This window comes from Crotalus tigris, unplaced genomic scaffold (assembly GCF_016545835.1).
Source record: "Crotalus tigris isolate CLP2741 ecotype Arizona unplaced genomic scaffold, ASM1654583v1 scf7180000020820.259583, whole genome shotgun sequence".
Lineage (NCBI taxonomy): Eukaryota > Metazoa > Chordata > Lepidosauria > Squamata > Viperidae > Crotalus > Crotalus tigris.
In genome coordinates this window covers 125765-148109 of record NW_024098198.1, presented here as the reverse complement: position 1 = coordinate 148109, position 22345 = coordinate 125765, and the positions used below count along the sequence as shown (strand labels likewise).

At 42.5% G+C, this 22345-nt stretch overlaps 1 protein-coding gene across 4 annotated transcripts in view; it reads right to left on the bottom strand.

Annotated features, from left to right (window-relative positions):
- Nucleotides 1-1264: 1264 nt before the first annotated feature.
- The window catches only part of PRMT8 (protein arginine methyltransferase 8), a 36929-nt gene continuing 15848 nt past the window's right edge, over nucleotides 1265-22345 (bottom strand). Inside the window, exons 3-10 of one of the 4 annotated variants that reach the window (XM_039368541.1) lie at nucleotides 17722-17877; nucleotides 15916-15979; nucleotides 10866-11008; nucleotides 9579-9666; nucleotides 9368-9489; nucleotides 5330-5417; nucleotides 4169-4290; nucleotides 1265-2565 (exon numbers count right to left, since the gene is read on the bottom strand). In XM_039368541.1, coding sequence (XP_039224475.1) covers nucleotides 2356-2565; nucleotides 4169-4290; nucleotides 5330-5417; nucleotides 9368-9489; nucleotides 9579-9666; nucleotides 10866-11008; nucleotides 15916-15979; nucleotides 17722-17877 — 993 coding nt within the window. In that variant the 3' untranslated portion in view covers nucleotides 1265-2355. Of the gene's footprint in view, nucleotides 2620-4168; nucleotides 4291-5329; nucleotides 5481-9367; nucleotides 9490-9578; nucleotides 9667-10865; nucleotides 11009-15915; nucleotides 15980-17721; nucleotides 17878-22345 lie in introns of all 4 variants that reach the window. The other 3 variants (XM_039368540.1, XM_039368542.1, XM_039368543.1) reach the window with 3 other exon arrangements.

Sequence of the window (22345 nt, the reverse complement as noted above, 5' to 3'; positions counted from 1 at the left end):
AGCCCATGGGAATCCAATTCTGGCTATTAAAAAGGTTCAGTCCTGCCAATTGGAGCCAAGTTGATTAATCAACTTTGCATTGATTTAACCTTTGTGGATACTATTTGTCCTGGGTGATTTGAGTCTTCACTGACATACGTAATTCTGGGAGTTGAAGTCCACCAGTTTTAAAAGACCAGTCTTGTAGTATGGTCACCCTACTACAAAAAAAGATGTTGAGACCTTGGAAAAAGTTCAGAGAAGAGCAACTAAGATGATCAGAAACCAAAACATACGAAGAACAGCTCCGGGACTTGGGTTTGGCTAGTCTAAAGAAAAGAAGAAAGAGGGGTGACATGACAGCAGCGTTCCAGTATTTGAGGGGCTGCCCCAAAGAAGAGGGGGTCACATTATTCTTCAAAGCACCAGAGGGAAGGACGAGAAACAACAGTTGGAAACTGACCAAAGAGAGAAGCAACCTGGATTTAAGGAGAAACTTCCTGACCGTGAGGACGATCAACCAGTGGAACAGCCTACAGCTTTGCCTCCAGAAATCGTGGGTGCTCCATCGCTGGAGATTTTTAAGAAGAGACTGGACAATCACCTGTCTGAGATGGGATAGGTTCTCCTGTTTGAGCAGGGGGCTGGACTAGAAGACCTCCAAGGTCCCTTCCAGCTCCTATTCTATTCTATTCTATTCTATTCTACTCTACTCTACTCTGTTCTGTTCTGTTCTTATTTCTATTCTATTCTACTGTTCTGTTTTGTTTTGTTCTGTTCGTATTTCTATTCTACTCTATTCTGTTCTGTTCTTATTTCTATTCTATTCTACTCTGTTCTGTTTTATTCTGTTCTTATTTCTATTCTATTCTACTCTGTTCTGTTTTATTCTGTTCTTATTTCTATTTTATTCTATTCCACTCTACTCTGTTCTGTTCTTATTTCTATTCTATTCTATTCTATTCTATACTCTGTTCTGTTCTGTTTTGTTCTGTTCTTATTTCTATTCTATTCGTTAAGAACTGGACTTTATTTAAATCCCCTTCTAAGCTGCATTAACAAGGAGGAGCGTTTCTGGTCATTACCAGTAGGGCAGAAAAAATCACACACACGCACAAACACACACACACACAATGTTCCTGAGGCCCTGTTGAACCAAGAAAAAAATGTTCTTAGGCTTGCAGTCTAGTCTGTTTCGAGCGGATGTAAATGAGAGAAAGCCACCAAATTCCCAGAAACTTCTAGTTTAAAACCAGACAGACAGCTATTGCGAGAGAAAACTTTATTCTCTAGCGCTGAAGGTGCTACCTGGACAGGTAACCAAACATCGGAGAGCACCAAGGGCGCCACAAGTTTATTTTCCGTTTGCATCCTCCCCTTAGTACTTGTTCCAAAGCAGAATGGAGATCCTGGGATTGGCCAGAGAGAAGAGTGGGATCCATTTGTGTAATGTCAGAGACCAACAACTTCAGGTCACACTGGATCTGCTGTGAGTCTTCTTTTTTTTTTCTTTTGTTTTGAGGAGAGGGTGTAAAAATTTTATTTCAAAGTGTGCTAAGCTTATTTTTCGGAAGCGGGGGTACATCACCGTCTCTTACATCACAAAATAATGAAACTCAACACCTCTGCTTTGGCAATGCCATCGAAAGCCACCACTGAATACGGGTAGTCCTCGACTTTCGACAGTTATTTAGTGACCGTTCAAAGTTGCAACGCCACTGAAAAAAACAGGACTTACGACCTTTTTTCATACTTAACAGCCATTGCAGCATTCACCAAGGTCATGTGATCGGTATTCAGCTGCTTGGCAACTGACTCACATTTATGACGGTTGCAGCGTCCTTGGGGGGAGCGTCACGTGATCCCCTTTGGCGCCCTTCTCACAAGCCAGGTCAAGGAGGGAAGCCCAATTTACTTAACAACCACGTTACTAATTTAACAAGTGCAGTGATTCGCTTAACAACACTTGCAACAAAAGGTTCGTACAGTGGGGCAAAACCCACTTCACCAATGTCTCACTTAACCACAGAGGTTCTGGCTTCAACTGTGGCCGTGATCCGAGGACTACCCTTAGGATGCAGAAGAGAAGGCTGTTTGCTAAGACAAATTTGGGAACGTGGCACCCGAAGGCTGTATAAAAGAGCAATGAAAAAACTTGCAAAAATATAACACGTTAATATTAGTTGTAAATGCAGGGGTTTTTTTTAACGAAACAAAAAACGAAAACGAAAAAATAAAGACATCGTAAAACGAGCAAGGCGGGCGCCTGTTCTCCCAATTTGGTTCCCCCTTGAATGTGTTGGGTTACAAATTCGACACGACACCAGGCTGTAGCCAAGTGAGTGATACGTATACAGTCCTTTCAGGTAAGCTCGGTCATGGCAGGGCGCGGAGATGAGCAGATTCCAGATCCAGAAAACCTCCGAGGAGCGACCGTTTTGCTAGTGAAAAAACCTCACAGACTCCGACGACGTCAGGCCCAGAACACCACTTCTTTTGTTGCTGCGCCGACCGCAGGTTGTTAGCGCATCTTATAGTCATTAGACACGGAGGCTTCGCAAAGCTGCCCTTTAAAATCCAAGTCAACTGTAAAATCCAGATCGCGCTGTAAAGAATGTAGAATTCAGATCCTGTTGCTTACTAGTTGTGGACAAGAGAAGCCGGTGGTTAATAGCGCATATTTGGTAGGTGCTCGACTTAACAACCGTTCGTTTAGGGACCGTTCCAAGTTACAACACCACTGGAAAAAGGGAGTTAGGACCGTTTTTCCCACTTACGGGTGTTGCAACGTCCCCAAGGTCACGTGGTGAAGATTCAGACAGGATGTTCGGAAAAGACACATTCTAATGCACGGGTGTCAAACTTGCGACGTCACGTGACATGTCGCGACGTATCGTGACTTTTTTCCCCATTGCCAGCAATGGGGTGGGTACGGTTTTGGCGTGAGGTATCCGGCCCACAGGCCGGCAGTTTGACACCCCTGCGCTAATTACTAAATACTAACTACAAGCCTACTTTGTTGAGGAGCAAACTAGTCAAACCAAAGACCCAAAGGTTTCCCAAATGATGAGACTAGCTGTATCTCGGAATACAGGTGTATGCCACATACAGGGGTTAAGAGATAAAGGTAGGTTATTCCCCCAGATGTTTCCTTGCAGTTGACTTCATCGGTCATAAAAAGTCTTTTGTAGACTTCTCCCAGCCAGTTTGATGTAATGGTTAAGGCATCCGCCTACAAAGTGGGAGACTGTGAATTCTAGTCCCACCTTAGCCATGAAAGTCAGCTGGGTGACTTTGGACTGATTACCTGGAGACATTGAGTTCTAGTCCCACCTTAGCCATGAAAGCCAACTGGCTGATTTTGGGCCAATCACCAGGAGACTGAGAGTTCTAGTCCCGCCTTAGGCATGAAAGCCAACTGGTTGATTTTGGGCCAATCACCAGGAGACTGAGAGTTCTAGTCCCACCTTAGGCATGAAAGCCAACTGGTTGATTTTGGGCCAATCGCCAGGAGACTGAGAGTTCTAGTCCCGCCTTAGGCATGAAAGCCAATTGGATGACTTTGGCCCAATCACTAGGAGATGGTGAGTTCTAGTCCTGCCTTAGCCGTGAAAGCCAACTGGATGACTTTGGGCCAATCACCAGGAGACGGTGAGTTCTAGTCCTGCCTTAGCCATGAAAGCCAACTGGATGACTTTGGGCCAATCACCCAGAGATTGTGAGTTCTAGTCCTGCCTTAGCCATGAAAGCCAGCTGGGTGACTTTGGGCCAATCACTAGGAGACGGTGAGTTCTAGTCCCACCTTAGCCATGAAAGCCAACTAGATGACTTTGGGCCAATCACCAGGAGACGGTGAGTTCTAGTCCTGCCTTAGCCATGAAAGCCAACTGGGTGATCTCGGGCCAGCCATTCTCTTTCAGCCCAACTTACCTCACAATGTTGCCATTGCGGGCAAAATAAGAGTAGGAAGTTGCCTTGGATATATTTGCCCCCCTTGGCTAAATTTAGAAAAAATTATAAAGGCAGGATACCAATCCATTCCTAAGCTTGTAGCTATCAAATGTGATTCTTTAAGATCAGGCTGTGATTTTATCCACTAACTTGTTTGACAAAACGCCTGTAAGACCCCAGGCCTGAAACCAGCTGCCCCACCTGGACGCCAACATTCCTCTTTTCCAACCTAACTTACCTCGTTTTTTTCATTCGGTTTCATGGATATGGATCCATAGATTTCTTCTCCTCTTCGGACAGTTAGATAATCTTCCAGGTAGAAGACTGTCTGCTTCCAGTGAGTGTAAGGCGCGTCTGGAGCTACAAAAAAAAAAAAAGAGAGAGAGAGATATTTGGTTCCTTTTAGATACTGTCTTGGTTTACCTGCAGATTACCTGACCAGGTGATCACCGGTTTGACTTCCCCAGAAATGTACAAAGCTTTGCAACTGCAAGATTTTAACAGCCAGCTGATAAGGATCACCTAATGGGTTTGACCCAAGCCCTGTTCAGAATCTGTTGCCTGCGTATAAATCCTGCGCTCTCTGAAATCAAAGTTCTCAAAATACTTCCTTGATTCCTATCAATCTATTTCTGCAGACAAAAGAATGAAGCAACGGTTCAGTGGTGTATTTAAGAATAAAGTCACCATTTCAGACAAATGGCTGTCCAGTCTCTCCTTAAAAACTTCCAGTGTTGGAGCATTCACCGCTTCTGGAGGCAGGTTGTTCCACGGGTTAATTGTTCTCACTGTCAGGAAGTTTCTCCTTAGTTCTAACTTGCTTCTCTCCTTGATTAGTTCCCATCTGTTGCTTCTTGTCCTGCCTTCAGGTGCTTTGGAGAATAGCTTGACTCTTTCTTCTTTGGGGCAGCCCCTGAGATACTGGAAGACTACTATCATGTTGTTAGAATGTCTTTAACGGGAACCCCCATCCCTTCTCCCAGATAGCACCCAGGGCAATAAAAGTGAAAAAAAACCCGATGTGGTTAAAATAATAATTCTGGAGCTACACACGCAGCACTTTTTTCACACGAATAAAACCATCGCTTTTAGGTTTCAACTGTACAGCCTCATTTCTTCCAGCCTTGTGAGATGCCAGATCAGAGCAAGCAGCCCCGTTTCATTCTCAAAGCAACAGACAATGCTGGTTTATAGCTCCCAGAGTGATCGGCCATAACTCAAATGCCTACCGCAAGGCAAGGCTAAAACTTAAGAGACATCACAGCAAATTTTATTTCCCTTTGGCGTTCCAGAGAACTGAACATTTAGGTTACAAGAAATGAATTAAAGCAAGGGAGGGGGGGGGGAATGGTCATTCTTACAAGTAAAAAAAAAAAAAAAGGGGGAGGAAATAATTTACCTGTAGAAAACCCAATTTTCTTATGGCACTTTGTAAATTCTATATTAAAATAGGTGACCAAGGCATGGATGTAGTCGTTGCGTTGAATCTGGAGGCAAAACGCAGAGGTGAAGGTCAGTTCTTCTGGCTTTACGGTGTAAAGATCCACATCCTGCATTGACCGGAGAGATGAAGAAGTGTTTTAACTAAGTCACCCCCAATTTCTCAGCCTGCAATAATAATATAATAATATAATATAATATAATATAATTAATATAACATAACATAACAATATAATAATATAACATAATAATATAATAATATAATATAATATATATAATATATATAATGTAATGTAATGTAATGTAATATAATATAATATAATAATATAATATATGATGATGGAAGGGATCTTGGAGGTCATCTAGTCCAACCCCCTGCTCAGGCAGGAAACCCTACACCATTTCAGACAAATGTCTGTCCGGTCTCTTCTTAAAAACTTCCAGTGTTGGGGTATTCACCGCTTCTGGAGGCAGGTTGTTCCACTGGTTAATTGTTCTGATTGTCAGGAAGTTTCTCCTTAGTTCTAGGTTGCTCTGATTGTGAAACATTAGTTGTGACAGAATTCATTCTGTTTGAACCCGGGCCATTTGTCAGGACTAATGATGTAAAAAAAAACAACAACAACAAATTCAGTACTGCATATTATTTTAAAATAACACTTAATCCCTTCGTCTAATTCATCTTATAATAGTTTTCAACAGCATTATAATGCCTTAGAGATGTTTAGGGTCTCCTGGATTCAAAGCCATTGAGCGTGTGCACGTGTGTTTGCATCTTTGTACAAAGTTATACTTCTTCCTTGAACAGCTTATGACGGCTTACATGTGAACACGGTTTAAAAATAGAGCTGCTGGTTGAATGACTTAAATCTGTAGCTTTTATGTTGCATCTTAAGCTTGTCAGAGAACCAAACTGATTGATTCATTGATTGAATGAATGAAAAGCGCTGAAGGATTACTTCTGGTAATTTGGAAGTTTCTCCTTAGTTCCAGGTTGCTTCTCTCTTTAATTAGCTTCCATCCGTTGTCCCGCCTTCAGGTGCTTTGGAGAATAGCTTGACTCCCTCTTCTTTGGGGCAGCCCCTGAGATATTAAAACCCTGCTATCATGTCACCCCCTGGTCCTTCTCTTCATTAAACTAGACATACCCAATTCCAGCAACCATTCCTTATATGTTTTAACCTCCAGCCCCCTGATCATCTTTGTGGCTCTTTGCTGCACTCTTTATAGAGTCTCAACAAATATTTAAAATGGGCTGTAGAAGAACAGCACAGTCCAATCCGAAGATGCTTAAGTATAAAAAAATGTTTTAAGAATCAGAACAGGAACTACTAGATACAGGGGTACCTCGGTACTCATTGTTCATTGTTTCTGGGAGGCCTGGTGAGCACCATAAAACAATGAGCATCAAACAATTTTTTTCCCATAATGAGTAATGTGGTGAGTCACAAAGCAGTCAACACCAGTAGGATTCACATCTTAATACAGAAGATTCTCAAAGTGAATATAAAGCAAGCTCAGAGAATACCAAAGACCCCTCCAAGCTAAGTTTACCTTGCCTTCCAGTGCTTCATGGCTGAACATATACATAATACCCTGAACTTTTAAAATAGATCCTTTTTCTCCTCCATCCAACTCTTGCTGTGGTTTTGTCTCAACAGGCTATGGATATAAAATAGAACATTCTACAGCTGATCCAAATTCTAGCTGAGCTTTACTATGGGAAATAACTTAAATAATCTGACACGCAAGCCTCATTCATTCAAAACTGTTATCTAACCGTTGTTGGAATTCCTTCTTTTTTTTTTTTTTTTGCATGGTGGGGATTTTTACAGCACAGCATATAGTGTTTCCACAGTGCTGCCAGCACTCAGCTGCAGTTCTCACCTCCTCTTTTTTCTTTTCGCTGCTGGCAAATTTCTGTTTCTTAAATATTTAGTTAACTTGGCCTGCCAATGTTAGGTTTCTTGGAGGTGGGACTAAATGGGAACAGCCGGCTTTCAACGGGAAGCGTTCCAAAGGCAGCTTTCGTAATCAAAAATTAAGGAATTGTTTTCTCTTCCTATTCAGATTAGAAGTCCTTGTACCCAAGAACCACAATGCACATTTTGCCTCAAGGACTTATAAGCCTTAAAAAGTTGCCACCCATAAGTCTTATATCTCTATGGTGTTTTGGGTTTCCTAAATGTGCTAGGCAGCATATACCTTTTACGAGGCCTTGGTAAGGCCACACTTGGAATATTGCATCCTGTTTTGGTCACCACAATGTAAAAAAAGATGTTGAGACTCTAGAAAGAGTACAGAGAAGAGCAACAAAGATGATTAGGGGACTGGAGGCTAAAACATATAACGAACGGTTGCTAGAATTGGGTATGTCCAGTTAAATGAAGAAAAGGACGAGGGGGGACATGAGAGCAGTCTTCCAGTATCTCAGGGGCTGCCCCAAAGAAGAGGGAGTCAAGCTATTCTCCAAAGGGCCTGAAGGCAGGACAAGAATCAATGGATGGAAACTCATCAAAGAGAGAAGCAACTCAGAACTAAAGAGAAATTTCCTGATAGTGAGAACAATCAACCAGTGGAATAGCTTGCCTTCAGACATTTTGTGTGCTCCATCACTGGACAGTCACTTGTCTGAAATGGTATAGAGTTTCCTGTCTAAGCAAGGGGCTGGACTAGAATAGAATAGAATAGAATAGAATAGAATTGAATAGAATAGAATAGAATAGAATAGAATAGAATAGAATAATGGAATGAAGAATAGAATAGAATAGAATAGAATAGAATAGAATAGAATAGAATAGAATAGAATAGAATAGAATAGAATAGAATAGAATAGAATAGAATAGAATAGAATAGAATAGAATAGAATAGAATAGAATAGAATAGAATAGAATAGAATAGAATAGAATAGAATAGAATAGAATAGAATAGATAGAATAGAATAGATAGAATAGAATAGAATAGAATAGAATAGAATAGAATAGAATAGAATAAGGAATAGAATAGAATAGAATAGAATAGAATAGAATAGAATAGAATAGAATAGAATAATGGATGAAGAATAGAATAGACTAGGACTAGACTAGACTAGACTAGACTAGAATAGAATAGAATAGAATAGAATAGAATAGAATAGAATAGAATAGAATAGAATAGAATAGAATAGAATAGAATAGAATAGAATATAGAATAGAATAGAATAGAATAGAATAGAATAGAATAGAATAGAATAGAATATAGAATAGAATAGAATAGAATAGAATAGAATAGAATAGAATAGAATAGAATAGAATAGAATAGAATAGAATAGAATGTTCTTTATTGGCCAAGTGTGATTGGACACACAAGGAATTTGTCTCCGGGGCAGAAGCTCTCAGTGTACATACAAACAGCAAAGTGATAAATCCTAAATCATAGGATGCAAACAACAAACAACAAGGTACAAACAACAAACTGATAAATCATAAGATATCAGTAGTAGAAAGAAGTAGGAAAGATGGGAAGGATACACTATTACAGTCCTACTACTTGATTAGGTATCCTTAAGCATCAGACAGTGCTGTGGGAATTAGGTGTTCAGCAGAGTGACGGCCCAAGCGAAAAAACTGTCTCGGTGTCTAGTTGATTTGGCATGCAATGCCCTATAGCAGCGTCTCAAAGAGAGAAGATGAAACAATTTATGCCTAGGATACGTGGAGTCTGTAGATATTTTCTCTGTCCTCTTTCTGGTTTGTGCAATGTGCAGGTCCTCGGTGGAAGGCAGGCTGGTTGCGATTGTTTTTTCTGCAGTCCTAACTATCCGTTGAAGAACCTGTCCTGTTTCAGTGGCTGTGCCAAACCAGACAGTTACAGAAGCGCAAATGAAGGTGAAAAATCAGCATCCACCATTTAGCAGCAACGTGCAAAAGACAAAAGAAGGACCTGTGTTTTTAAAAATAAAAAAATACAACAGCCTTGTAGCAAGCTCTTGCGTTAAAGTTTATATTTTGAAAAGCACCCAAACCTTTATTAAACAAGCATTGGTCACCACTTGCTTTGGGTCAACAATGTCCACCAACGGCTCCTTCATGGCGACGTCCCGGATGCAGGTCATGTCGAAGCCGTAGACGTTCTCCCACCCTGTCAGGGCAAAGAGGGACTACCTGTAACAAGTTGGCTAGAAAACATCAGGGGAAAAGCAGAGCCAAGTAAGTCGTCTGCGGACTCACAGTGGATTTTGAAGTCCTTGTACTGGCGATCTTCAATGGCCACCATGTATAAAGCCGCACGGTCAGGAAACATAAGCCCACCAGATTTCTGTGGACGAATTGTAGTGCAAATGGATGTCTTAATCTATTCGCTTAACAAAAACGTCACATTTTTGAAGGCGTATATATAAAAAAAAACGACAAGGATAACCCTCCCCCCCCCACACACACACACAAGCATCCTTTCCTCTTTTTTGGTCACTTCACAGCTCAAAAGGGCTCGGAAGGGTGACCGTCAAGAGTGGATAGATCTTTGGTTTGGTCTAGGTTAGAGGTGGGGAATGATGCCCCCCTTCACAATTTGTGGACTTTAGCTCCCAGCATTCCTGAGCCAGCGTGGGGTTCTGGGATTTGAAGTCCCCAAGTCATGAAAGGGCCATATTTCCCCCAATCCTGGTCTAGGGTCATGGAAATGGAGCAGAGCACAAATTAGACCAAAACCAAACCAGACGCTGACTGGAGAAAGACAATGAAGACCACCTCAATAATAATAACAATAACAATAACAACAACAAACAATAATAACAATAATAGTGAAGAAGAAGAAGAAGAAGAAGAAGAAGAAGAAGAAGAAGAAGAAGAAGAAGAAGAAGAAGAAGAAGAAGAAGAAGAAGAAGAAGAAGAAGAGGAGGAGGAGGAGGAGGAGGAGGAGGAGGAGGAGGAGGAGGAGGAGAGGAGGAGGAGGAGGAGGAAGAGGAGGAGGAGGAGGAGGAAGAAGGAGAAGGAGAAGAAGAAGGGGAAGGGGAAGAGGAAGGGGAAGGGGAGGAGGAGGAGGAGGAGAATGACTTTGGTGTCCTTGGTGCTCTCTAAGTTTTCTTGCAGACATTTCATTACCCAACTAGGTAACAACATCAGTGCTACGCGGGAGGGAGGTTTGCAGAACGGAGGAGGAAGAGGAAGAGGAGGAAGAGGGGGAGGGGAGGAAAGAGGGGCAGGGGGAGAGAGGAGGAGAACTGTGGGGGTCCTTGATGCTCTCTGAGTTGGGTTGCTTTCTCGCAGACGTTTCATTACCCAACTGGGTAACACCATCAGTGCTAGCACTATTGTTTTACAAACAAAATACTGTAGAGCTGATACGTCGTGTAGCGATGATTATGGAAAGGCGGTATACATACATTTTAACAAGCACACTAAGTAGCCAATATCCTCTGCATTCTTAGTTTGGATGCCCCTGAAACCACGTGACATGTGTCACTCCAGAACCAGCCTTCAAACGACCTTCGAGAAGCTAAGACACCGGAAGCCTACCAGCCACTTGTCCCGAGCGAAGATGACCGTGTTCAGCATGGACTCGTAGAAAAGCGAGTAGCCCATCCACTCACTGATTATGATATCGACTTGGTCCACCGGCAGCTCAATTTCTTCCACTTTGCCCTTGAATATGGTGATGACTGGGAACAGAATCAAGACACAGAACGTTACACGGAGTTGGCAGATTTTGATGAAAGGAAAGAACGTACTTAAGTACTTTCCTTTCGACCTGGAGGCCCCATCTGGATTTTGGGCTGGAATTGACTAATGGCGAATTTGTCAATGCCGATGATGGTGTTCAGGTGGTGCTCCAGATGTTTTGGGATTGCACCCAAGGCGCCTATGACTATTGGTACTACCCTTGCTTGCTTTTGCCATAGTCTTTCTATTTCTATTTGTAGGTCTTTGTATTTTGTTATCTTCTCCAGTTCTTTCTCATCTATTCTGCTGTCTCCAGGCACTGATTATTATTGTTATTATTATTGTTGTTGTTGTTATCATTATGTCAATGGGGGAATTCAAATCAGCTGTGATTACATATAAGGAACGGTTGCTAGAATTGGGTATGTCTAGTTTAACGAAGAGAAGGACAAGGGGGGACATGATAGCAGTCTTCCATTATCTCAGGGGCTGCCATAAAGAAGAGGGAATCAAGCTATTCTCCAAAGCACCAGAAGGCAGGACAAGAACCAACGGGTGGAAACTAATCAAGGAGAGAAGCAACCTAGAACTAAGGAGAAATTTCCTGACAGTGAGAACAATTAATCAGTGGAACAGCCTGCCTCCAGAAGCAGTAAATGCTCCAACACTGGAGGTTTTTAAAAAGAGACTGGACAGCCATTTGTCCGAAATGGTGTAGGGTTTCCTGCCTGAGCAGGGGGTTGGACTAGATGACCTCCAAGGTCCCTTCCAACTTTACTACTATTACTACTACACGAACACACGGTTATTATTTTAAACCTTTTCAGATTTCCCTGTAAACTAAATCTTAGCAGAAATAAGAAATTCCCTGGATTACGCTTCCTACGATTAGTGCAAGGTGGCTGTTTTCTACCTTATTCCATTCTCCGTCTTGAGTAAGACCAAAAAAAAAAAAAAAAACCCTCCATTTGCAATACAATAATATATCTGGAGGCTTATCTCTCTTATTAACAGGAGTGGAGCAATGAGTAAGAAGAGAAAAATCATTTCATTTCACTGTCTCCATGGGATTCGGGTTTTTTTTTTTTTTTTTGATTAGGTGGAGAATTTTTAAGCAACGGTACACCGTCTTAATGGCAATGATTATCAGCAAGGGATGTGAACTTCTCAAGGTGATACAGAAGGTTTTGGTGGATGAAATCATGCTGGCAGCCATTTACCCTTGGATGGTGATCTCCTGACACCCATCAGCATGGCAGTTTTTAAATTGTCGGGGAGATAATAGACTGTAGAAAAGCGCCACAGCCTTTGCAGCAGGCAGCACCAAAGGAAATAGCATTTAAGTAGATTTTAATCAGCTCAGACACCCAGTGAGGAAGATCCAGGAAAGAAGGTAGTAGAAAAAAAAATAGAGTCCAAGATGGGTGCGATTTTTTTTTTTAAAGGACCTTTAAGAAAGAAGCACAGTGGAAATAAGTAAAAAAAAAAAAAAATCATGAGAAGAAAAAAGAGAATTGAAGGACAGCAAAAGGGACAGATGCAGCTAGACTAAAAGCTGGGGGAGAATCCGATCATTAAAACAAAACAAAACAAAAAACAGACACATGTATGAAATGGAAACAAGACCGGGTCGGAAAGGAAAATGTGCAGAGATGTAGACCAGAATTGTAGAAATGGTATCAGGAGAGGGAAACTCAGAAAGTGCTGAGGTCAGCAAAGGATGCTGAGAAGAGAGAGAGAGAGAGAGAGAGAGAGAGAGAGAGAGAGAGAGAGAGAGAGAGAGAGAGAGAGAGAGAGAGAGAGAGAGAGAGAGAGAGAGAGGGAGGGAGGGAGGGAGATAGGGACAGGAAGGGAGACAGGGAGAGGGACAGGGAGAGAGAGGGAGAAGGAGAAGGAGAGGGAGAGAGAGAGGGAGGGAGGGAGATAGGGACAGGGACAGGGAGAGAGAGGGAGAGGGAGAGAGGGAGGGCAGGAGGGAGGGGGAGAGGGAGAGAGGGAGGGAGAGAGGGAGGTGGACGGAGAGGGAGGAAGAGGGAGACTGAGAGGGAGAGAGGGAGGGCAGGAGGGAGGGAGAGAGGGAGAGAGGGAGGGAGAGAGGGAGGGGGACAGGGAGAGAGACAGAAAGGGAGACAGGGAGAAGGACAGCGAGAGAGAGGGAGAGAGAGAGGGAGGGCAGGAGGGAGGAGAGAGGGAGAGAGAGGAGAGAGGGAGGGGGACAGGGTGAGAGACAGAAAGGGAGACAGGGAGAAGGACAGGGAGAGAGAGGGAGAGGGAGAGAGGGAGGGCAGGAGGGAGGGGAGAGGAAGAGAGGGAGGGAGAGAGGGAGGTGGACGGAGAGGGAGGAAGAGGGAGACTGAGAGGGAGAGAGGGAGGGCAGGAGGGAGGGAGAGAGGGAGAGAGGGAGGAGAGAGGGAGGGGGACAGGGAGAGAGACAGAAAGGGAGACAGGGAGAAGGACAGCGAGAGAGAGGGAGAGAGAGAGGGAGGGCAGGAGGGAGGGGGAGAGGGAGAGAGGGAGGGAGAGAGGGAGGTGGACGGAGAGGGAGGAAGAGGGAGACTGAGAGGGAGAGAGGGAGAGCAGGAGGGAGGGAGAGTTGGAGACAGAGAGGGAGACAGGGAGACAGGGAGAGGGACAGGGAGAGGGAGGGCAGGAGGGAGGGGGAGAGGGAGAGAGGGAGGGAGAAAGGGAGTGAGACAGGGAGAGAGAGGAAGAGGGAGACTGAGAGGGAGAGAGGGAGGGCAGGAGGGAGGGAGAGAGGGTGACAGAGAGGGAGAGAGGGAGGGAGGAGAGAGACTTATTTAGATATGATCAAAATAAAGGGAAAAAAGACTAAATGTACCAGCTGCTCGGTGAAGAAGGCAAAATGCTACATTAAGCAAGAAAGAGCTACTCAACTCCTATTTTTCCAACAAAATCTACGTGTTTTCCACTAGGAAACCAAAGAGCGGGATGGAGCGATAGGATTGAGCCTTGAGATTGACAGATACACAATGCAGGAACACCTCTTTATTCCGATGATTATTAAATCTTCAGAATCAGATGAATGTCATCCTAGGGGACTGAAGGAAGCAGCTAATAGCCGGACCAAATTCTGACGGATTATCTTGGAGAAGTCCTGCCAAAATGAAATGCCAGATCACTGGAGGAGAGCAAATGGAGGACCTGTTTTCAAAAAGAGGAGAAAAGGGAAGATCCAGCAAGCTACCAGACCTGTCAGGCTAAACATCGATTCCTGGGAAGATTCCTCAGCGGATCATGAAGGTATGGACTTTGAAAACAATTACTAGCCATTGATGTGGAGCTGTCGAGAATCGATTTGCCAGATCGTGTATTTATTTATGAAGCATTTATATCCTGCTATGTTCAATTGACTCTAAGCAGTTAACTTATCTGTGGAACTGGTAGCTTCTGTAATAGATAGTGGGAATGCTATGATACATATTATATCTTGACTTTAGCAAAGGATTTCTTGAAATACCCCAGGCCTACTGATTGGCCAGTGGATAAAGGTGGGCTTGATGAGTATGTATGCATGTATGTATGTATGATTCTATTGAAAAAATTCTCAACTGTAGTTGAGTGGTACGGTGGTCTAGGCTGGGGGTGAAGACGCTTGGAAGATCGAAATTTCAATCCTAGACACCGACAAATGTTACTCTATCAGGGAGCAAGGAAAAAACATCTGCTGTGAACTTGGCATAGGCGCCAGGAAGGGCATCCAGCCAGTAAATGCTCAGCTGCATTCAGTCGCCCCGATTCCACCCGGATAAAAAGGGATTACAGGGTTGTAAAAAGAACCAAAAAAAAAATCAAGTAGGATACTCTAGGAATCCGTCCTTTAGGTGGACCTATTTTGAACCAAGAGTTGGAAGGAATGCATTATCAAATTGGAAGGTGATTCAAGATGGATTAGGGTAACTAATGTGCTAGAAGCTCAATAAAATTCAGAATGGTCTGGATTGGACAGAGAAATGGGCTGGGAGTAATCGAATGGGATTTAACAAATAAAGGTGAAAGTCTTTGCTTGGGAATCTAAATTCAAATGTGCGGGTATATGACAGAAGATACTTAGTTTGGTAGCTGTACTTGCAAAAAAGAACTGGAGTTTCATTATAAACTGTATGTAAGCCAGCTGGGGGATACAGTTGGAAAAAATAGGCAATTTTATGCTTGCCTTATAATTTCCAAATTACCGGAAGTAATCCTTCAACACTATTCATTCATTCAATCAATGAATCAATCAGTTTGGTTCTCTGACAAACTTAAGATGCAGCATGAAAGCTACAGATTTAGTCATTCAACCAGTAGCTCTATTTTTAAACCGTGTTCACATGTAAGCCGTCATAAGCTGTTCAAGTAAGAAGTATAACTTCCTATAAAGATGCAAACACACGTGCACACGCTCAATGGCTTTGAATCCAGGAGACCCTAAACGTCTCTAAGGCATTATAATGCTGTTGAAAATTATTATAAGATGAATTAGACGGAGGGATTAAGCATTATTTTAAAATAATATTCAGTACTGAATTTGTGGTTTGTTTGTTTTTTACATCACTAGTCCTGACAAATGGCAGGAGTTCAGACAGAATGAATTCTGTCACAAACTAATATTTCACAATCAGTCATTTATTTATGAATGTTGTCTACCTCTAGACCACCTCCATCTAATAAAGGGCAGATCACTTTAATAATTAAGTCACTTTTACTGAATTTACTTCCATAAGGAAAAGAAAGAGAGATAATCTAATTTAACATTTGTCAATTTAACATTTGGAACGATGTAAAAAATGTAAGTCTTTACGTCATCAGTGCTGTAAAACCCATCTGCCAAGCATCAATGGAGAAACTGAACATAAGGGAAAACGGAAGTGACAGATGTAACTGATCTTCATCGGAAAAGTCTTACTCTGATCCAAGTGATTGGACTTGATGATTTTTTCAGAGTAGTCGGATATACTGGAACATTCAATCTGCAGAAGAGAGAGAGGAGAAATAAAGGAAACTCAAAACTATGCATTTCAGAGGAATCAAATTGAATAGGCAGAAATCATAAGCTTATTCCAGAGAGTCCGTTCTAGCCACCCAAAATTCCCGGACGGCTTTCCCATCTCATGTCGCTGTCTAGTGCAGGGGTCTCCAAGCTTGACAACTTTTAAGCCTTGTGAGACTTCCAACTCCCAGAATTCCTCAGCCAGCATTCTAGGAGTTGAAGTCTTTGGAGGTGTTGAGTTTGGACACCCCAGAATGAATTCAAAGAAAGCCTGGCAACTGATATGGACAGAAATACACGGGAGCGTTCCAGTTACTGTCATCCAACTGTAATCTCAGCCATGGCCAACTTTGAGACGGGTGGACTTCAATTCCCAGAATTCTCCAGCCAGCTATTTATTTATTTATTTATGAGACTTATATACCGCTTTAAGTGCAAGCACTCTCTAAGCGGTGTACACCAGTAAGCAATGTATATATATATATATTTACATTGCCCCCAATAATCTGGGTCCTCATTTTACCTACCCCGGAAGGATGGAAGGCTGAGTCAACCTTGAGTCGGTGAGATTTGAACTGCTGACCTGCTGAACACAGTCAGCTAAAGTGGCCTGCCATACTGCACTCTAACTGCTGCGCCACCTCAGCTCTTTGATGGCTGATGAATTCTGGGAGTTGAAGTCCACCAGTTTTAAAAGTGACCAAGTTTGGAGACACACACACACACACACACACACACACACACACACACACACCGGCCTTGTCCATTCTTGACCGGCGACTCTAGCATCCGAAAAGTGTTCTTTGCACCCTACCATCACCAGCTCTGCCGTGTTCCCCCAAAAGACATGAATTCAGAAAACGCTCCGGGCTAACAGTCCCAGATTACAATCTAGCATGTCAATCCTTACTAACAAATTAAGAAGTTTAGAGAGAGAGAGAGGTTAATCATCACAGGGCACGCCCCCCCCTCCTCTTGCTAAAGGTCAGAAGGGAACCCCCCTCTCTGGTTTCCAATGAGACTTTGCAACCTTCCGGTAAATAAACGTACATGATTCATTTTTTGTGATTATGGACTCCGTGTGACAGAAGCATGTCCAGACTCCCAGGAGGGAGGGGCTGCTTCTCAGAGGGCCCAGAGGCAGCCCAGCATGGAGGGTCTGGCAGGCAGGAAGAGGGTTAAGGCAGGCAGGAAGGAAGGAGACATGGGGAGGGAGGGACAAAAAGGAAGGGAGGGAGGAGAAATAGGGAGGGAGGAAGAAAGGGAGGGAGAAGGGAGAGAGGAAGGAAAGAAGGAAGAAGGGAGAGGAAGAAAGGAAGGAAGAAGGGAGAGAGGAAGGAAGGAAGGAGATATGGGGAGGGAGGGACAAAAAGGGAGGAAGGGAGAAATAGAGAGGGAGGAAGAAAGGAAGGGAGGGAGGGAGGAAGGAAGGAAGGAAGAAGAAATAGGAAGGGAGGGAGGGAGGGAAGAAGAAAGAAAGGAAGAAAGAGAGAGAGAGAGAGAAAGAAAGAAAGAAAGAAAGAAAGAAAGAAAGAAAGAAAGAAAGAAAGAAAGAAAGAAAGAAAGACCAGGCAGCAAAGGACTTACCCCCCCCCCCAGCTTAGGACCCTTCTAGACGACCTCCCCAGTGCCCGATGGTTGGGAGCGCAGCCTGGGAAAGCAAGTGGGAAAGGCCCGGCCTTCTGCCCACAGGAAACCACAGCTGCCATCGCCTCTCCTTACCCCGTAGACTTTCTTGGCTCCCGCCTTGGCAGCGAACATGGAAAGGATGCCGGTGCCGCTTCCCACGTCCAGCACCACCTTCTCCTTGAAGACGTGCTTATTGTGATACATGGAATTTCGGTAGGTTAAGGTGCGCACCTCGTCCTTCAGCATTTCCTGGGTTTAAAAAAAAAAAAAATAAAAGACCCCGTCCCGTCAGAGGAAAAAAGGAACCCACATGGTTTCGAATCCTCTCCAGTCTGAAAGGTGGTTGCAAACGCCGAGGAAACGCCGTGGATTTCTCTACCATGGCGACGCAAATACCTTCATCAGTGAGATCAGGCTTCAAAGCACAATTTCCTTTTCTCCTGTTGCATCCACTATGTCCCCGAGAAGCAAAACCGTAACCGAGATCTGGCTTGAAAATCCTGAATATCTAGAGGATTAGGACTCTAATTAGTTTGTAGCACAGACTCTATTCTCTGGCTGAATGCCCAGCCTCTGAATTGAGCTAATACGCCTTAATACAGGGGGTCCCCAACCCCCAGTTCGTGGACCGGTAACGGGCCACAGCACGCCAGCAACCGGTCCGCACGAACAAGCCAGGCCCCATCCGTGGGATGCAGGCAGCACACAAAACCACACACCCTCCGGTCCGCAGGAAAACCTCTCTCCACTGAACCAGTCCTTGGTGCCCCAAAAGGTTGGGGGACCTCTGCTTTAATAAATAAAAAGTTGCCTTCAGGTCATCGATCCCATTACTGCTTGCCGCTCCAAATTTAGAGGGTTCCGCTGGCACTAATTCCACGGTGGTCCCTGACTTGCCATCGTTTGTTGAGTGACTGTTAGAAGTTACAACGGCACTTGAAAAAGGGGGATTGTTTGTTTGTTTTTCCACACTTAGGACCGTGGCAGTATCCCCAGGGTCATGTGCTCAAAATTCAGATGCTTGACAACTGACTCACACTTACGACGGGTTGCAGTGTCCCAGGGTCACAGGATCCCCTTTTGTGAGCAGGGGGCTGGATTAGAAGACCTCCAAGATCCTATTCTATTCTATTCTATTCTATTCTATTCTATTCTATTTTTCATTCCTCCTATTCTATTCTATTCTATTCTATTCTATTCTATTCTATTCTATTCTTCATTCCTATATTCTATTCTATTCTATTCTATTCTATATTTCTATTCTGTTCTATATTTCTATTCTGTTCTGTTCTATTCTATTCTATTCTATATTTCTATTCTATTCTGTATTTCTGTTCTTTTCTATTCTGTATTTCTATTCTGTTCTATATTTCTATTCTATTCTGTTCTATTCTATTCTATATTTCTATTCTATTCTGTATTTCTGTTCTTTTCTATTCTGTATTTCTATTCTGTTGTATATTTCTATTCTATTCTATTCCATATTTTCTATTCTATTCTATTCTATATTTCTATTCTATTCTGTATTTCTATTCTGTTCTATATTTCTATTCTATTCTGTTCTATTCTATTAATTTCTATTCTATTCTGTATTTCTTTTCTATTCTGTATTTCTATTCTATTCTATATTTCTATTCTATTCTATTCCATATTTTCTATTCTATTCTATTCTATTCTATTCTGTTCTATATTTCTATTCTATTCTGTATTTCTTTTCTATTCTGTATTTCTTTTCTATTCTGTATTTCTATTCTATTCTATATTTCTATTCTATTCTGTATTTCTATTCTGTTCTATATTTCTATTCTATTCTGTTCTATTCTATTCTATATTTCTATTCTATTCTGTATTTCTGTTCTTTTCTATTCTGTATTTCTATTCTGTTCTATATTTCTATTCTATTCTATTCCATATTTTCTATTCTATTCTATTCTATTCTATTCTATATTTCTATTCTATTCTGTATTTCTATTCTGTTCTATATTTCTATTCTATTCTGTTCTATTCTATTCTATTCTATTCTATTCTATTCTATTCTTTTTGTTCTGCCCTCTGGTGCTTTGGAGTGGGGAGGGGTGTCTGCAAACTTGGCAACTTTAAGAATGGTGGACTTCAATTCCCAGAATTCCCCAGCCAACATGGCTGGCTATGGAATTCTGGGACTTGAAGTCCACAAGTCTTAAAGTTGTCACGGTTGGAGATGCCCTGCCTTAAAGAATAAGCCAAGGGTCTTCAAACTTGGCCTTTTTATGACTTATGGACGTGCACGCTGGCTGAGGGATTCTGGGAGCTGAAGTCCACCAGTCATAAAAGGGCCAAGTTTGAAGACCCCAGGAATAAGCCAAGTGTAGGCAACATCATCTCAGGTGAAAAAGCCTCGTGCTTAGTCCACCTCTCTTACACTGACTCCATCTTATTCTAACTGCCATTTTACTTCCAAGATCTCCGACAGACCTTTCCTGCCCATTTATAAAAGAAGTCAGGACCTTGGTAAAGGCCAGGAGGGCCCCCTTGCCTCGGGGATGAAAGAGACACAACACTAAAACCTGATGTCACCTATTGTGTGTGAAGGTTGCATTCAGCCAGTTCGATTCTTTTTCATTAACCATGAGCCCACATCTTGTTAGTTTTCATTTTTCTCGCAACTGACAATAAATGTCTCCCTTACCCTTCAGGGTTGCCCATTCAAACTCTAACTGAAATGCCATCTATTTTTTTTCTTCCTTCAAGTTCTGGCTATTAATGAGAATTTAGAGAGAAGTGTGTCGATGTCCCCAAAGTATTTTAAATTAACTTCTTTATGCGCTGGATTTGCAGGGTAGCTTTCCTCTGCAGCGTTCAAGGAAGGTGCACTGAATTCTCAGCAACAACCCAGACAAGGGAATTTATTTTTTTAAAGCTGAACGTTCCTGCCACAGCCTCCAGGCACTTGTCTGATTCTCACTCCTCCAGGGCATGATGGTCCCAAAAGCGCTTTTTTCCAAAAGGCAATGGGACTTTCTTGTTTTTTTCCCTTTGAAAACAATTCACTCTTCATTCAAGAAGCTTTTTCCGGTTCTGACTGGCGGAGAATGGAAAGAAGAGGGAGTCAAGCTATTCTCCAAAGAGCCTGAAGGCAGGAGAAGAAGCAACAGATGGAAACTCATCAAGGAGAGAAGCAAACTAGAACTAAGGAGAAACTTCCTGACTGTTAGAACAATTAACCAGTGGAACAACCTGCCTCCAGAAGTGGTGAATGCTCCAACACTGGAAGTTTTTAAGAAGAGATGATGATGATGATGATGATGATGATGATGATGATGATGATGATGATGATTAAGGATCATCGCAGTCAGCCAGATGTTCAGACTGGATTTGGCATTTTTGTCTATCTATCGAGTCCTTACCCAGGACCTGGGATAGGCAGATGTGGACGTTTGATGGTATTACAGATCTCGTCGCAGGATGGAAATGGTTCCTAGCAAGGCCGCCTTTTGCAATTGACTAATAGCGAATTTGTCAATGCCGATGATGGTGTCCAAGTGGTGCTCCAGTTGTTTTGCGATTGCACCCAAGGAGCCTATGACTATTGGTCCTACCCTTGCTTGCTTTTGCCCCAGTCTTTCTATTTCTATTTGTAGGTCTTTGTATTTTGTTATCTTCTCCAGTTCTTTCTCATCTATTCTGCTATCTCCAGGCACTGCCACATCCACTATCCAAATGTATTATTATTATTATTATTATTATTATTGTTATTGTTATTATTATTATTCTGCTAATGAGTGCTAACAACTGGATGACCACAAGGAATATACTAACTTCTGTCTAATGTGTTTGTATATTAACCCATAGAGTGTGGCTGTATTATTATTTATTCTTTTATTACCTACTGTTTCTATCTTCTACTGTTTGCACACAAAATCATCATCATCATCATCATCATTATATTATTATTATTATTATTATTATTATTATTATTATTATTATTTCCGTTGTAGACTGAAAGCTTTTGTACCAGAGACAAATTCCTTGTGTGTCTAACTACACCTGGCCAAAATAAATGTCTATGGAGATTCTCAAGTCATCCAAGTCCTGGTTGTCCCAAAAGTGCTTTTTCAAGAGGCAACTGCACTTTCTTGTTTTTTCCTTGAAGACATTTCCCTTCTCATCCAAGAAGCTTCTTCAGTTCTGGAACCGAAGCTTCTTCAGAACCGAAGAAGCTTCTTGGATGAGAAGCGAAAGGTCTTCAAGCAAAAACAGAGAAAGTCCAGTTGGGTTTTGAAGAAAAAAAAGCACCTATAAATCCTTCCCTTCTCCAGCAGTCAGTTGGAACTGAAGAAGTTTCCTGGATGAGAAGCAAAATATTTTCAAAGGAAAAGGAAAAATATCAGGAAAGTCTAATTGTCTTTTGGGGAAAAAAAAGCATCCCAGAGATGCTTTTTTCAGGAAGCAACTGGACTTCCTGTTTTTTCTCTGAAGATGTTTCGCTTCTCATCCCAGAAGCTTCTTCCGCTCTGACTGGATGGTGGGGGAATGCTGAGGTCTGGCTGGATGGTGGATGCTGAGGAAGCTCCTTGGATGAGAAGCAAAACATCTTCAAAGAAAAGCAAAGGAAGTCCAGTTGCCTCCTGAAAAAACATCTTTTGGGATAACTATGACAGTTGCAATGTATGGCTGTGAAAGTTGGACCATCAGAAAGGCTGAGCGCCAAAGAATGGAGGCCTTTGAACTCTGGGGC